General features: G+C 35.5%; 1 protein-coding gene across 4 annotated transcripts; it reads left to right on the forward strand.

The window, feature by feature from the left end:
- The first annotated feature begins 567 nt into the window (after positions 1-567).
- LOC103718861 (uncharacterized) lies at positions 568-17,765 on the forward strand. Of its 4 annotated transcripts, none has more exons than XM_089928873.1 (17): positions 568-775; positions 870-1,339; positions 1,433-1,591; positions 1,686-1,839; positions 2,080-2,164; positions 2,258-2,416; positions 2,511-3,171; positions 3,319-3,388; positions 3,595-3,739; positions 3,854-3,991; positions 9,511-9,580; positions 9,769-9,932; positions 10,047-10,184; positions 15,413-15,482; positions 15,671-15,834; positions 15,948-16,084; positions 17,414-17,765. In XM_089928873.1, the coding sequence occupies exons 7-17, from the start codon at positions 3,152-3,154 to the stop codon at positions 17,441-17,443; spliced, it is 1,146 nt and encodes a 381-aa protein (XP_089784999.1). In that variant the 5' UTR covers positions 568-775; positions 870-1,339; positions 1,433-1,591; positions 1,686-1,839; positions 2,080-2,164; positions 2,258-2,416; positions 2,511-3,151; the 3' UTR covers positions 17,444-17,765. The 4 variants fall into 4 exon arrangements, with proteins under 4 accessions (XP_089784999.1, XP_089785000.1, XP_089785001.1 ...); XM_089928874.1 differs by having other exon boundaries at positions 17,429-17,765; XM_089928875.1 differs by having other exon boundaries at positions 16,005-16,084.
- Positions 17,766-18,266: the final 501 nt, after the last annotated feature.

An 18,266-nucleotide genomic window follows, 5' to 3' on the forward strand; every position in this document is an offset into this window, starting at 1 on the left:
TGCGTTTACGTATATGTATACGTTTGCGTTTACAGATACGTTTACGTTTGCGTATACGGATACGTATATGTATACGTTTGCGTATACGTTTACATTATATGTATACATATAACGAACCGTAAACCTATACGTAAACGTAAACGTAAACGTAAACGTCGACGTAAACTTAAATTTAAATGTATAGGTATACGTATACGGAAACGTTAACGTATACGGAAATGTATACGGATATGTAAACGTAAATGTATACGTAAACGTAAACGTAAGCGTATACGTTATACAAAAGAGTATATGTATGCATAAATGTATTTTATAATCGTAAACGTAATCATAAACATAAATGTAAACGTAGACGTATACGTAAAGATATACGTAAATGTATACGTATGCGTAAACGTAAACGTATACGAATACGTGTGTGTATATATATATTAAGAAAATTTAAATTTTGAAATGGGGGTATTAATGTAAATTTAAATTTTAAAAAGGGTATTCATCCAAAAAAACCGTTATATATATGTGACCTCGTCTTCCCTATTTAAACCCTTCGCCACCGCCCATATTGCCACCGACGCCACTCTCTCTCCTCCGTTCCCACTGCCCGCCCGCCCCCCCCAACGTCTCTCTCTGAGCCCAAGAAACTTGAAGGCCGGAAACAATGGCGGAGATGGGGGAAGAAAGCCTCCGCGACCCGGCGACCCGGAGAAGAAAGAAGAGGAGCAGTGATGGGAGGAAAGAACTCTAAGCCTCCTCCAAGGCTCCAAGATCGATCAAGGTCCCACCTTTCCCCATGTTTCCGCTTCCTTTCTTTCTTTCTTCCATCTTGATTCTTTGATGACGCTCTCTCTTTCCTTTTGGTGGGTTTGCAGATCTCTCCGGGGCGAAGGAGGGGAAAAAGTTGGGCAAGAAGCACAAGGTGAAGTGGGTGAAGAGGCCAACGACGATGCCCCAGGTCATCGTCGAGTTCGTCGACTAAGATCTTAGGGAGAACGCCATCAGATACCTAAGCAACTGCCTCGTCGAGGTCTCCATTTCTTTTTGGAATTTTCTTGGGTTTCTTTGTTGATTTTGGGTACATCTGTTTTGAATTAGACTTTTCTCTCAATTCGTGATTTACATGCCCTTCTTGTTCTATTTTGAAAAATCGCTTTTAAAGGATTCCAGGTCATATGAAATTTGGTTGAACAAACCAAGATCCAAGAAATTGATTAGCGGTGATTAATGATTATCAGAGTATCATCAATTTATACATTCTTGGCTGCAGAAAGATCCAGATAATTACCACCGGGCTGGTTTTTTGGTGTTCAATTCCTATGCTACAATGTCTGGATTGTTGCAGGTGGTCGTTTGTTTCTTGGTTTTAAGATTCTATCTGATGCTTTGCAAATGGCTTGTTTAGTTTGATATGAACGTTTTTGATTTGTTGGAACAGGAGATTGTGGGGTTTTACATGAAGATGGTAAACGAAACTCTCAATGTGAGATCGATTAAATGTCTTGCTAATGTTCTCGCACTTTTTCAGGTCAGTTTTGTTCTCTGTGTTGGTGAGGTTTATATTATTGCCTCCTCCAAGGCTCCAAGATCGATCAAGGTCCCACCTTTCCCCATGTTTCCGCTCCCTTTCTTTCTTTCTTCCATCTTGATTCTTTGATGACGCTCTCTCTTTCCTCTTGGTGGGTTTGCAGATCTCTCCGGGGCGAAGGAGGGAAAAAGTTGGGCAAGAAGCACAAGGTGAAGTGGGTGAAGAGGCCAATGACGATGCCCCAGGTCATCGTCGAGTTCGTCGACTAAGATCTTAGGGAGAACGCCATCAGATACCTAAGCAACTGCCTCGTCGAGGTCTGCATTTCTTTTTTGAATTTTCTTGGGTTTCTTTGCTGATTTTGGGTACATCTGTTTTGAATTAGACTTTTCTCTCAATTCGTGATTTACATGCCCTTCTTGTTCTATTTTGAAAAATCGCTTTTAAAGGATTTCAGGTCATATGAAATTTGGTTGGACAAACCAAGATCCAAGAAATTGATTAGCGGTGATTAATGATTATCAGACTATCATCAATTTATACATTCTTGGCTGCAGAAAAAGGGAGGAAGATCCAGATAATTACCACCGGGCTGGTTTTTTGGTGTTCAATTCCTATGCTACAATGTCTGGATTGTTGCAGGTGGTCGTTTGTTTCTTGGTTTTAATATTCTATCTGATGCTTTGCAAATGGCTTGTTTAGTTTGATATGATTGTTTTTGATTTGTTGGAACAGGAGATTGTGGGGTTTTACATGAAGATGGTAAGCAAAACTCTCAATGTGAGATCGATTAAATGTCTTGCTAATGTTCTCGCACTTTTTCAGGTCAGTTTTGTTCTCTGTGTTTGTGAGGTTTATGTTATTGCCTCCTCCAAGGCTCCAAGATCGATCAAGGTCCCACCTTTCCCCATGTTTCCGCTCCCTTTCTTTCTTTCTTCCATCTTGATTCTTTGATGATGCTCTCTCTTTCCTTTTGGTGGGTTTGCAGATCTCTCCGGGGCGAAGGAGGGGAAAAAGTTGGGCAAGAAGCACAAGGTGAAGTGGGTGAAGAGGCCAACGACGATGCCCCGGTCATCGTCGAGTTCGTCGACTAAGATCTTAGGGAGAACGCCATCAGATACCTAAGCAACTGCCTCGTCGAGGTCTCCATTTCTTTTTGGAATTTTCTTGGGTTTCTTTGTTGATTTTGGGTACATCTGTTTTGAATTAGACTTTTCTCTCAATTCGTGATTTACATGCCCTTCTTGTTCTATTTTGAAAAATCGCTTTTAAAGGATTCCAGGTCATATGAAATTTGGTTGAACAAACCAAGATCCAAGAAATTGATTAGCGGTGATTAATGATTATCAGAGTATCATCAATTTATACATTCTTGGCTGCAGAAAAAGGGAGGAAGATCCAGATAATTACCACCAGGCTGGTTTTTTGGTGTTCAATTCCTATGCTACAATGTCTGGATTGTTGCAGCTGTCGTTTGTTTCTTGGTTTTAAGATTCTATCTGATGCTTTGCAAATGGCTTGTTTAGTTTGATATGAACGTTTTGGATTTGTTGGAACAGGAGATTGTGGGGTTTTACATGAAGATGGTAAACAAAACTCTCAATGTGAGATCGATTAAATGTCTTGCTAATGTTCTCGCACTTCTTCAGGTCAGTTTTGTTCTCTGTGTTGGTGAGGTTTATGTTATTGTCTCCATCATGGTTTTTACTATCCTAACTCATGCACTTTTTTTTAATAAAAAAAAATTAATTGTGCTTTCACTCAAATCTGATATTAAGGTATTGTTGATGTATTAGTGGGCATTGGGCTTCATCTCCAGGCCTGCAATCTATTCTGTTTGAGGCAGACAGCTGGAGTTCTAGCAGGGTATGTGCTGCATTCTTGCATGCTTTCTTGTATTAACTTGTGGTAGTTTATTTTTAAAAGAAAGTTTTCTCTCTAGAGTTATATAGCTTGTACTTTGCTTCGCATTTAAATAACTAATCTGCACTATCTTTTCTTGTGATATGATTTAAATTTTGCTTCCTAATTCATTATGTAAACATTTTGACAGTATCATTTCTTTCCTAAAGGACTTAAGAGGTTCCAGCCAAGCTTTTAGCCATCGTGCAAGTTTTAGCTCAAGTATAAGTGATGCTGACTGTCAAGTTCGATTTGTTGAACCTGCATACTCATTTGTTGGAATGCACTGCATCTTTGACAACTGCAAAGCTTCAGGTGATTTTCAATGCATAAAACAGTGTTTTGTTACTATTTTCTTTTCTACTGTTCAAAGGAACGATATCTAATATAATTTTCCAATAGAAACTCTTTGAAATGTTGTTTTGTCAGTAACAATTTTAAAATTTGGGCATATGAGTTCGGATTTCCTTGCATATGGTGCATCAGATGGAAACCTGACAATTTGTCATGTCTCTGAACCACCTTCCATCCTTCAGCAAATAAGAGGACATTCAAAAGCCATCACAGGTTAGACCACGTGTCAATTATCCAGAGCTCTATATTTATTATTGCTCAAATTTTTTATTCCCGAAGAAGAGCTATCATATAATTTTCATATCTCGGCTTATTGCATATTGCATTGTCACATGTGTTTCAATATATAATAGATAGGAAATTATGGCTGAAACGGTGCTAGAACTAATGTTAAAAAATGGGCATGTCACACATCGAATAGAAGATAGAGGAAGAAGCAGAAAAGTTCTTGAAAGTGAAAAGAAGGGATGCGTCAATATTACATTCTTAGTACTTCGTATTTTCAATGCATTACAATATAGCTAGTATGTGCATTGGTTAATGAGGAAACTTGGAAATTTGTTTTCTTAGAACTGGTGTCTAATAAATCTAGAACCTAGTAGAACTTGATTTTCTTGAACCTATCATATGAAGTGAACCTACCCCACTTAATGCTTCTGTGCATCATCAAATAATTTTGTTCTTGATTCCTCTATGCATCCCTTCATGTAAAAGCATCTCTTTATTGTGCATAACTATTACTTTAGGGTGAGTATGGAAATGTTCAACTAAATTTGTGACATTGGTCACATGAAATTTTATGGTGATTTCACATCTTTTTGCACCAATACTTCTTTCCTCTATTCCCAAATTGCTAACTAGATTACAGATTTTGATTTTTCATCTAATAGTCAGTACATTGCTTCGTCCTCAATGGATAAGACTGTGCGAGTCTGGGAAATATCTAAAGGTCATTGCATTTGAGTAATATATGGAGTTTCTTCCCAATTATCCATTTGCTTTCACCTGGTGCATAAAGATTCATGTCACTCTTTCTTATTTTTCCTATATAAAGTATCAAGATATTTATGAAAACTGGTTTGTTGTTTCACCCATGGTGTGCTCACATGCTTACATGCTCTGTGTGCATGTGTTACAAGGATTCCTGCAATTTATATGTAATCAACATTGCAAATTACTTGATTGATCATGCACTCTTATGACTGTTACTTGATTGATTGTTTTCTCTATCCAGTAACTTGTGAAACACCACATTTTGAATCTACTTTAGTCTAGAACCACAAAACACTTACTAGAAATTAATGCCACCTAATTTGCCAGCTCAATTTAGTGATTTTAGTTTCAAAAGAACATTTGCTTCATATTACTACTTAGTCTAATGTTGGTTGTTAGATATTGAAACTAGAAGTTGCGATTCATAGCATAACTATATTATTTATATTTTTCAAGGTCATCTCCATCTTATAAATTATAAATACCTTTTTAGTTATATTAAATGCATTGCCTTTTAGTAATTCAGTAGGCTGTTATGTGTTCCTTTGAGATCTTTTTTGTCAAATTATTAGGCTCTTCTCTATTAAATTAATATTCTACACTAAGGGGAATAATAAGAATCTTACAGGTGTCAATACCTGTATTGTCCCTGATACAGAACAAACTGGCACTTCAACCAGCTTAAAGAATCTAATGCATTGAATAAGCTTTGTACATTTGATCTTGACCTGTGCAACTATCAGAAGAGTACCGGTTTGTCCTATCAGATCAAGAGTTCTGATTGTTATGTTCATCCATTCTAGTTTTGTTTTGTCGAAGCTGACCATGGCATCACTGTCAGCCCCAAGATAATGTTAAATTTCTCAAGAATAAGCTGAGATAGAGTACTATAAGTCAGAGAATTTAGGAATGCCCCCCAGGCTTACATTCGTTACTATCAAGTTGAAAATCATGCATGTATGAGAGTTTTTCTTTTAAAGTATATGTTGCTTTATCTTTACATGCGCTAATTGGCTGCATCATGCTTCAGTATAATATTAGGTATGTGCTGGCTTTGGCATATTACTAAGATACTTGATTTTAGGGATTAACTTGGGTGTGGCTAGCATGGATCAAGGCATCTCGTGGTGGTGGCATTGCAGGCCTGATAGCTAAGACTGGCATGGTATCTGCGGTGCCTTGCTAGCAAGGTTCATAATCTCGATGCTAGATCCCATATAGGCAACATGTTGATACAGTGTCATTACATCTGTTATGGGGTTGGATTGGTGTACCAAGACTTAGTACACCACTCAATCTGAGTGTTGGTTCAGTACTGGTATGGTACGGCATGTTTAGTATAGGATGGCATGCATCGGTATGGCAAACCTTGCTTGCTAATGATTCATATAGTCTAGCATTACTATTGGCCAAGCATTGGCACGCTATTGTTACCATGCCTGGTGGACTACATGGCATGTTCTATCATGCATGCTGACTAGCACTTAGATTAATAATTCTTAATACCAAGAATTTGAAAAATCATGAAAAATTTGAAAAAACACTGCACAAATTCACATCATTAATCTCACCTGAAATCTCCACGCAGGTTTTAATACTGAATGCATAACTTTTGTAATCATTGCTCTTTGCTGGAGCTCCTAGCTTAACTTCACCCAAAATCTTCACATAGGTTTGCCTTGGAAAATTGCAATGGTATTGAAGGCGTTGTACTAAGTAACCTCTTGATACTTCTTTAGAATTGCATACTTGCATTCCTTTAGCATCTGATGCTGAAGGATTTAATTGGATGACTACATGATAATCTCTTATTATGTAATGCAAGTTTAGACTTTTCCATGGTGAAGTTTTGGGATACCATCTTCCATTTATGATTAGGCATGACAAAAGAATGCTTTTTTTGAAAATAGTTGCTGCCATTTACTAGGAAGTTCAACAGTCTGGCTATCAATTAGCTAGAGGCCAACCAACAGAAGGTTATCCTTCCTTAGTTGATGTGTGAATAATTGGAGCTTGTCAGTGTCATTATTAAGAGTAGTCTATCATGCCCAAGGTGCATGAGCCAGAACCTCCTCTTTTAGAGGCTTCTTCATGTATTTGCCCATTGGAAAAGCCTTCAGCTTCTTGCATAATGTTCTAATCTTCTCAACCTCAATGTTTTCTCATTCTCAGTTTGGCAAACAATGCGCCAAACTATAATATAAATTTTGGGAGGGGCAATGCTGCTTCTTCTAGGACTGGATTTTGGAGTTTCTTGTTCCTTCAAGTGCCAGTCTCTGCAAACAGGGAAGCAGTACCATAGATTTGACAGCTGAGAATAACAGAAGCAAGCCTGTATATCTAGCAAATGAAGTTTATCCTCCCATCAAGAAATCTGCAGTGACTAATTCGCATAGGTGGATAGAAGCGTCTGATAGTATCAACCAAAATAGAGAATTTTAGAAGTATTTTTAACTTATTAAACTGATCCTTTCTTTGATCTTCTAAAGTCAGATGAAATTTCTCTTTGGATGTTTCAAATCTGCAACTATGCAATGGAGAAAGGTTGTGTCAAGCAAAAGTAACGATCTTTTGCTCTCTCTCTTTTTCTTGCCTTAAGTCCAAGCCATGGTAGTTGAAAAGACTGCAGAAACACTTTGGACTAAAGATGCCACATATTTATGGGCTTTTGCTACTGAGACCATTTAATGACCATGAAACATGTAGTTATTTTCATTTATGGATTTCTTGGTTGCAATGGGTTTGTGGATGATGTTGGTTTGGCTCTTTAACTCCAAATTTTGTTGACTCCTAATCCTTCTATCTCTTCTTTGCTCATGGTTAACATAATTCATGCCACTTCAAAAAAATATGTCACATTTTTTAAAAATGTTTACTGTCTGGAAAAATATGAGATACTGGGTTATTATTTTGTCCAGAAACAGGAAATATATTAACACTGATTCTAAGCAGTCCCTGTAGATACGGCTTTATCTATGATCTGCTTGATGCTGTTTGCAGGTGAATAACAACTTGTCTTCAGTTGGCAACGCAAACAGAGAAATCAATGTAAGATTTTTATTCTGTCTCCATGCCATGTTTTATAGAATTTTATATTTCGCAAGATTGTGTTGCTAAGATAGAATGCTTTGTCCCACAAGGGGTTTAAAGCAAGAAAATTCTAGAGGTTCTCTCTCTTAGGAATTTCATATCAGTTTGTCTTTTTCTTGTTCTTTCTTCTGACATTATTTGTTTTTTTATTTATTTTCTCTCTCTCTCTCTCTCTCTCTCTCTCTCTCCCCTTCTTACTATGTTTTAAATTATGCCTCAGGTTATCAATTTTAGCACCGGTCGGGTTATTAACAAACTTCTCTTTGAGAATGAATTATTAGAGTCGACATAAGAGGGTGTCAAGAAAGTAAGGAAGGAAAGGTAACAGATTTAATGAAGTTTTGCAACAGTGAATAAACCAAGAAAGCAGACAACATGTGCAATATCACTGTCAGGCCTTGAAACAACAATATAAAAGGGATAATACTCGGGTTTTAAAGGCTTCAACTGCAGGGCATAGTTTGAGAAGGTAATAATTTTCTTTGAGCTGAAGATTGGATAGAACACAACATTCCCAACCAAATACATGCAATGGAAAATAATCTGATTACTTGCTATACCAATTTCTTAAATAGTAAATTTGATTTCCAAATCTGTGAGGGTTATATGTTAATGAACAATACTGTTTTACAAAGTAATTTAGTCTAGAAAGGAGTGAGCATGGGAAAAAGGGAATGCATAACATGTAATTTAAAAACATGATGGTGTTTTTTTTTGGCTGCACTTTTGTCCCCTTTTGGTTGGGCATGAGTACATGAAAATTGAGGACATGTGCCTTAAGATTCAAGGGAACTTCGTAAAGCTTCAGGCAAACTTTTTCCATTGCATTATGCAGTTGTGTTGCAGATTTATAAGCATGCACTAAGTCGACGATCAATAGATCTTATAAAGCTAATGAGCTAAATTGAATATTCACATAGAGGACCTCAGTTATCAAATATGTAATGATAGAAAGAGCTTTAGTAATGTATTATTCATGCAAATAGTAAAATCAAGACTTTATCTAAAAGGAAATATACTACCTATAAACAGCACACCAGAATTTTCAATGGTATTCAAGCTCTAATCAGCTTTAATATATGGAGAGTGCACTGTGTTTACTGAGCTGCAGTCAAATTGAATAGGAGGTGTGCCAAAACCTTGTTGCTGATCAGATTTTGGATGTAGTTGTTGATCTGGTGGTAGATCAAGTCGATGCAAACTAGATAATAATTGAATCCAATCTCAATGGCAAAGTAAGTGATAACACTGATTAGCTATCTCTGCCTGGTTGCATGTGAAATATGAAAAATAGAATATACTCTACCTAGAAAGCGGAAAAATACTTAGAATGTGCACATAAATAGAAATGCTGTATATATTCAGGCATGCATACAAAAATTTATCTGCATCATCCAAGTAAAATTATTATCTTTGAATTATTTCTGAAAGAGCCATACCATGTTCATAATGGATATGGTGATGTCAGTCAAAATCTTGGTAAAGTATATGCATATATACTTTAACTTCTTATTGCTCTGAAGTCTCTACTATAAACTCTTCATTTATGTTGAACTTTTTATTATCTTAACTCATGCACTTTTTTTTTAAAAAAAAAATTAGTTGTGCTTTCACTCAAATCTGATATTAAGGCATTGTTGATGTATCAGTGGGCATTGGGCTTCATCTCCAAGCCCGCAGTCTATTCTGTTTGAGGCAGACAGCTGGAGTTCTAGCAGGGTATGTACTGCATTCTTGCATGCTTTCTTGTATTAGCTTGTGGTAGTTTATTTTCTAAAAGAAAGTTTTCTCTCTAGAGTTATATAGCTTGTACTTTGCTTTGCATTTAAATAACTAATATGCACTATCTTTTCTTGTGATATGATTTAAATTTTGCTTCCTAATTCATTATGTAAACATTTTGACAGTATCATTTCTTTCCTAAAGGACTTAAGAGGTTCCAGCCAAGCTTTTAGCCATCGTGCAAGTTTCAGCTCGAGTATAAGTGATGCTGACTGTCAAGTTCGATTTGTTGAACCTGCATACTCATTTGTTGGAATGCACTGCATCTTTGACAACTGCAAAGCTTCAGGTGATTTTCAATGCATAAAACAGTGTTTTGTCACTATTTTCTTTTCTACTGTTCAAAGGAACGATATCTAATATAATTTTCTAATAGAAACTCACTAAAATGTTGTTTTGTCAGTAACAATCTTAATATTTGGGCATATGAGTTCGGATTTTCTTGCATATGGTGCATCAGATGGAAACCTGACAATTTGTCATGTCTCTGAACCACCTTCCATCCTTCAGCAAATAAGAGGACATTCAAAAGCCATCACAGGTTAGACCACGTGTCAATTATCCGGAGCTCTATATTTATTATTGCTCAAATTTTTTATTCCCGAAGAAGAACTATCATATAATTTTCATATCTCGGCTTTATTGCATATTGCATTGTCACATGTGTTTCAATATATAATAGATAGGAAATTATGGCTGAAACGGTGCTAGAACTAATGTTAAAAAATGGGCATGTCACACATCGAATAGAAGATAGAGGAAGAAGCAGAAAAGTTCTTGAAAGTGAAAAGAAGGGATGCGTCAATATTACATTCTTAGTACTTCGTATTTTCAATGCATTACAATATAGCTAGTATGTGCATTGGTTAATGAGGAAACTTGGAAATTTGTTTTCTTAGAATTGGTGTCTATAAATCTAGAACCTAGTAGAACTTGATTTTCTTGAACCTATCATATGAAGTGAACCTACCCTAGTTAATGCTTCTGTGCATCATCAAATAATTTTGTTCTTGATTCCTCTATGCATGCCTTCATGTAAAAGCATCTCTTTATTGTGCCTAACTATTACTTTAGGGTGAGTATGGAAATGTTCAACTAAATTTGTGACATTGGTCACATGAAATTTTATGGTGATTTCACATCTTTTTGCACCAATACTTCTTTCCTCTATTCCCAAATTGCTAACTAGATTACATATTTTGATTTTTATCTAACAGTCAGTACATTTTAGTTCCAAAAGCACATTTGCTTCATATTACTATTAGTCTAATGTTGGTTGTTGGATATTGCAGCAAGAAGTTGCGATTCACAGCATAACTATATTATTTATATTTTTCAAGGCCGTCTGTATCTTATAAATTATAAATACCTTTTTAGTTATATTAAATGCATTACCTTTTAATAATTCAGTAGGCCGTTATGTGTTCCTTTGAGATCTTTTTTGTCAAATTATCATACTCTTCTCTATTAAATTAATATTCTGTACTAAGGAGAATAATAAGAATCTTACAGGTGTCAATACATGTATTGTCCCTGATACAGATCAAACTAGCACTTCAACTAGCTTAAAGTATCTAATGCATTGAATAAGCTTTGTATATTTGATCTTGACCTGTGGAACTATCAGAAGAGTACCGGATTGTCCTATTAGATCAAGAGTTCTGATTGTTATGTTCATCCATTCTAGTTCTGTTTTGTCGAAGCTGACCATGGCATCACTGTCAGCCCCAAGATAATGTCAAATTTCTCAAGAATAAGCCAATATAGAGTACAAGTCAGAGAATTTAGGAATGCCCCCCAGGCTTACATCCTTTACTATCAAGTTGAAAATCATGCATGTATGAGAGTTTTTCTTTTAAAGTATATGTTGCTTTATCTTTACATGCGCTAATTGGCTGCATCATGTTTTAGTCTAACATTAGGTATGTGCTGGCTTTGGCATATTACTAAGATACTTGATTTTAGAGATTAACTTGGGTGTAGCTAGCATGGATCAAGGCATCTCGTGGTGGTGGCATTGCAGGCCTGATAGCTGAGACTGGCATGGTATCTGCGGTGCCTTGCTAGCAAGGTTCATAATCTCGATGCTAGATCCCATATAGGTAACATGTTGATACAGTATCGTTACATCTATTATGGGGTCGGATTGGTGTACGAAGACTCAGTACACCGCTCAAACTGAGTGTTGGTTCAGTACTGGTATGGTACGGCATGTTTAGTACAGAATGGCATGCATCGGTATGGCATGTTTAGTACATGATGGTATGCATCGGTATGGCAAACCTTGCTTGCTAATGATTCATTTAATCTAGCATTACTATTGGCCAAGCATTGGCACGCAATTGTTACCATGCCTATGCTACATGTCTAAGGTGTTGGTGGAGTACATAGCATGTTCTATCATGCATGCTGACTTGCACTTTGATTAATAATTCTTAATACCAAGAATTTGGAAAATCATGAAAAATTTGAAAAGACACTGCACAAATTCACATCATTAATCCCACCTGAAATCTCCACACAGGTTTTAATACTGAATGCATAACTGTTGTAATCATTCCTCTTTGCTGGAGTTCCTAGATTAACTTCACCCAAAATCTTCACACAGGTTTGCCTTAGAAAATTGCAATGGTATTGAAGGCGTTGTACTAAGTAACCTCTTGATACTTCTTTAGAATTGCATGCTTTCATTCCTACATAAAGGTGATTATACCTTTAGCATCTGATGCTGAAGGATTTAATTGTATGACTACATGATAATCTCTTATTATGTAATGCAAGTTTAGACTTTTCCATGGTGAAGTTTTGGGATACCATCTTCCATTTATGATTAGGCATGACAAAAGAATGCTTTTTTTGAAAATAGTTGCTGCCATTAACTAGGAAGTTCAACAGTCTGGCTATCAATTAGCTAGAGGCCAACCAACAGAAGGTTATCCTTCCTTAGTTGATGTGTGAATAATTCAAGTTTGTCAAGTGTCATTATTCAGAGTAGTCTATCATGCCCAAGGTGCATGAGCCAGAACCTCCTCTTTTAGAGGCTTCTTCATGTATTTGCCAATTGGAAAAGCCTTCAGCTTCTTGCATAATGTTCTAATCTTCTCAACCTCAATGTTTTCTCATTCTCGGTTTTGCAAACAATGCGCCAAACTACAATATAAATTTTGGCAGGGGCAATGCTGCTTCCTCTAGGACTGGATTTTGGAGTTTCTTGTTCCTTCAAGTGCCAGTCTTTACAAACAGGGAAGCAGTACCATAGATTGACAGCTGAGAATAACATAAGCAAGCTTGTATACCTAGCAAATGAAGTTTGTCCTTCCATCAAGAAATCTGCAGTGACTAATTTGCACAGGTGGATAGAAGCATCTGATAGTATCAACCAAAATAGAGAATTTTAGAAGTATTTTTAACTTATTAAACTGATCCTTTCTTTGATCTTCTAAAGTCAGATGAAATTTCTCTTTGGATGTTCCAAATCTGGAACTATGCAATGTTGAAAGGTTGTGTCAAGCAAAAGTAACAATCTTTTGCTCTCTCTCTTTTTCTTGCCTTAAGTCCAAACCGATGGTAGTTGAAAAGACTGCACAAACACTTTGGACTAAAGATGCCACATATTTATGGGCTCTTGCTACTGAGACCATTTAATGACCATGAAACATGTAGTTATTTTCATTTATGGATTTCTTTGTTGCAATGGGTTGGTGGATGATCTTGGTTTGGCTCTTTAACTCCAAATTTTATTGACTCGTAATCCTTCTATCTCTTCTTTGCTCATGGTTACCATAATTCATGCCACTTCAAAAAAATGTGTCACATTTTTTTAAAATATTTACTGTCTGGAAAAATGAGATATTGGGTTATTATTTTGTCCAGAAACTGGAAATATATTAACACTGATTCTAAGCAGTCCCTATAGATACGACTTTATTTATGATCTGCTTGATGCAGGTTGCAAGTGAATAACAACTTGTTTTCAGTTGGCAACCCAAACAAAGAAATCAATGTAAGATTTTTATACGGTCTCCATGCCATGTTTTATAGAATTTTATTTTTCACAAGATTGTGTTGCTAAGATAGAATGCTTTGTCCCACAAGGGGTTTAAAGCAAGAAAATTCTAGAGGTTCTCTCTCTTAGGAATTCCATATCAGTTTGTCATTTTCTTTTTCTTTCTTTTGACATAATTTATTTTTCAGCTCAGTTTTGTTCTCTGTGTTGGTGAGGTTTATGTTATTGTCTCCATCACGGTTTTTGTTGTATGAAATAATTCTTGCTATTCACATAGTGTTGCAGTTAATGTGAAACAGAGCATCAATCATTGACATCATTAGCTTGGTCAGTGTAAGGAGTAGCTTTGAATTATTAGAGTCGACATAAGAGGGTGTCAAGAAAGTAAGGAAGGAAAGGTTACAGATTTAATGAAGTTTTGCAACAGTTAATAAACCAAGAAAGCAGACAACATGTGCAATATCACTGTCAGGCCTTGAAACAACAATATAAAGGGGATAATACTCAGGTTTTAAAGGCTTCAACCGCAGGGCATAGTTTGAAAAGGTAATAATTTTCTTTGAGCTGAAGATTGGATAGAGCACAACATTCCCAACCAAAGACATGCAATGGAAAATAATCTGATTACTTGCTACACCAATTTCTTAAATAGTAAATTTGATTTCCAAATCTGTGAGGGTTATATGTTAATGAACAATACTGTTTTACAAAGTAATTTAGTCTAGAAAGGAGTGAGCATGGGAAAAAGGGAATGCATAACATGTAATTTAAAAACATGATGGTGTTTTTTTTTGGCTGCACTTTTGTCCCCTTTTGGTTGGGCATGAGTACATGAAAATTGAGGACATGTGCCTTAAGATTCAAGGGAACTTCATAAAGCTTTAGGCAAACTTTTTCCATTGCATTATGCAGTTGTGTTGCAGATTTATAAGCATGCACTAAGTCGACGATCAATAGATCTTATAAAGCTAATGAGCTAAATTGAATATTCACCTAAAACAATAATCCAGCATCTGTAACTTTAAGACACATAGAGGACCTCAGTTATCAAATATGTAATGATAGAAAGAGCTTTAGTAATGTATTATTCATGCAAATAGTAAAATCAAGACTTTATCTAAAAGGAAATGTCCTACCTATAAACAGCACACCAGAATTTTCAATGGTATTCAAGCTCTAATCAGCTTTAACATATGGAGAGTGCACTGTGTTTACTGAGCTGCAGTCAAATTGAATAGGAGGTGTGCCAAAACCTTGTTGCTGATCAGATTTTGGATGTAGTTGTTGATTTGGTGGTAGATCAAGTCGATGCAAACTAGATAATAATTGAATCCAATCTCAATGTCAAAGTAAGTGATAACACTAATTAGCTATCTCTGCCTGGTTGCATGTGAAATATGAAAAATAGAATATACTCTACCTAGAAAGCGGAAAAATACTTAGAATGTGCACATAAATAGAAATGTTGTATATATTCAGGCATGCATAAAAAAATCTATCTGCATCATCCAAGTAAAATTATTATCTTTGAATTATTTCTGAAAGAGCCATACCATGTTCATAATGGATATGGTGATGTCAGTCAAAATCTTGGTAAAGTATATGCATATATACTTTAACTTCTTATTGCTCTGAAGTCTCTACTATAAACTCTTCATTTATGTTGAACTTTTTATTATCTTAACTCATGCACTTTTTTTTTAAAAAAAAAATTAGTTGTGCTTTCACTCAAATATGATATTAAGGTATTGTTGATGTATCAGTGGGCATTGGGCTTCATCTCCAGGCCCGTAGTCTATTCTGTTTGAGGCAGACAGCTGGAGTTCTAGCAGGGTATGTACCGCATTCTTGCATGCTTTCTTGTATTAGCTTGTGGTAGTTTATTTTCTAAAAGAAAGTTTTCTCTCTAGAGTTATATAGGTTGTACTTTGCTTTGCATTTAAATAACTAATCTGCACTATCTTTTCTTGTGATATGATTTAAATTTTGCTTCCTAATTCATTATGTAAACATTTTGACAGTATCATTTCTTTCCTAAAGGACTTAAGAGGTTCCAGCCAAGCTTTTAGCCATCGTGCAAGTTTCAGCTCGAGTATAAGTGATGCTGACTGTCAAGTTCGATTTGTTGAACCTGCATACTCATTTGTTGGAATGCACTGCATCTTTGACAACTGCAAAGCTTCAGGTGATTTTCAATGCATAAAACAGTGTTTTGTCACTATTTTCTTTTCTACTGTTCAAAGGAACGATATCTAATATAATTTTCTAATAGAAACTCACTGAATGTTGTTTTGTCAGTAACAATCTTAAAATTTGGGCATATGAGTTCGGATTTTCTTGCATATGGTGCATCAGATGGAAACCTGACAATTTGTCATGTCTCTGAACCACCTTCCATCCTTCAGCAAATAAAGGACATTCAAAAGCCATCACAGGTTAGACCACGTGTCAATTATCCGGAGCTCTATATTTATTATTGCTCAAATTTTTTATTCATGAAGAAAAACTATCATATAATTTTCATATCTCGGTTTTATTGCATATTGCATTGTCACATGTGTTTCAATATATAATAGATAGGAAATTATGGCTGAAACGTTGCTAGAACTAATGTTAAAAAATGGGCATGTCACACATCAAATAGAAGATAGGAAGAAGCAGAAAAGTTCTTGAAATTGAAAAGAAGGGATGCGTCAATATTACATTCCGAGTACTTCGTATTTTCAATGCATTACAATATAGCTAGTATGTGCATTGGTTAATGAGGAAACTTGGAAATCTGTTTTCTTAGAACTGGTGTCTAATAAATCTAGAACCTAGTAGAACTTGATTTTCTTGAACCTTTCATATAAAGTGAGCCTACCCCACTTAATGCTTCTGTGCATCATCAAATAATTTTGTTCTTGAATCCTCTATGCATCCCTTCATGTAAAAGCATCTCTATATTGTGCATAACTATTACTTTAGGATGAGTACGGAACTCTTTACCTTATATCAATAATTGTTTTTTTTGTTAAGGAATCAATTTTAAGGTATTTAAGAGTACCTTAAATCTTGGTGATATTGAATAAAATATGATGATGGCATCCTACCATCAAATTGGTTAAGGTATCATTAGAGAGATAACATCCTCCACAATCTAGGGGTGGAAGCAAGGTTTGTAATATCGCTACTGGATTCTATATTGATGCCATGCTATTACACTATTTATTTGCTCAGTATGGGGGGCCAGATTGGCATATTGACTCGGTGCACCCCTCATACCGAATGATAGTTCGGCACCAGTATGGTATGATATGTTCGGTATAGGATGAACAAGAGGACATTGAAAGTGAATGGAAGAGATATCAAATTGCATGTATTCTATTAATCTATTTTTTTGAATCAACACAAAATGACTATTAAATATTCATATTAGTGTTGTTAAGCCAACACCAATTGTTTGTCTTTTTATCTCTCTTTATAGAAGTGTTATTATAAGCTTTGTCTAACCCTTGCAACATCTGCTAGAGTTCTTCGTAATTTCATTTCACGTTTTTATGCTCAATCTTCGAAATATGTCCAACCACTTTGCACAGTAGTCAACATTCATCTTGCACTTTATTATACTAATATGTTTTAACAACTGTATTTCTTTAGTTTAAATAATTGGAAAATATTCAACTGGATTTGTGACGTTGGTCACATGAAATTTTATGGTGATTTCACATCTTTTTGCACCAATACTTGTTTCCTCCATTCCCAAATTGCTAACTGGATTACAGATTTTGATTTTTCAGGTAACAAATCAATAGATTGCTTCGTCATCAATGGATAAGACTGCGAGTTTAGGAAATATCTAAAGGTCCTTGCATTCGAGTAATATATGGAGTTTCTTCCCAATTATCCATTCAATTTCACTTGGTGTGTAAAGATTCATGTTACTCTTTCTTATTTTTCCTATATAAAGTATCAAGATATTTATGAAAACTGGTTTGTTGTTTCACCCATAGTGTGCTCACATGCTCTGTGTGCATGTGTTACAAGGATTCTACAATTTATATGTAATCAACATTGCAAATTAACTTGATTGATCATGCACTCTCATGACTGTTACTTGATTGATTGCTTTTTCTATCCAGTAACTTGTGAAACATCACATTTTGAATCTACTTTAGTCTAGAACCACAAAACACTCACTGAAAATTAATGCCACCTAATTTGCCAGCTCAATTCGGTGACTTTAGTACCAAAAGCACATTTGCTTCATATTACTACTTAGTCTAATGTTGGTTGTTGGATATTGCAGCAAGAAGTTGCGATTCATAGGATAACTATATTCTTTATATTTTTCAAGGCCATCTGTGACTTATAAATTATAAATACCGTTTTAGTTATATTAAATGCATTACCTTTTAGTAATTCAGTCGGCTGTTATGTGTTCCTTTGAGATCTTTTTTGTCAAATTATCAGACTCTTCTCTATTAAATTAATATTCTACACTAAGGGGAATAATAAGAATCTTACAGGTGTCAATACCTGTATTGTCCATGATACAGATCAAACTGGAACTTCAACCAGCTTAAAGAACCTAATGCATTGAATAAGCTTTGTACATTTGATCTTGACCTGTGGAAC

Source organism: Phoenix dactylifera, chromosome 2 (genome assembly GCF_051530095.1).
Source record: "Phoenix dactylifera cultivar Ajwa chromosome 2, Ajwa_hap1_PhDact_Kaust_v1.1, whole genome shotgun sequence".
NCBI classification, from domain to species: Eukaryota; Viridiplantae; Streptophyta; class Magnoliopsida; order Arecales; family Arecaceae; genus Phoenix; species Phoenix dactylifera.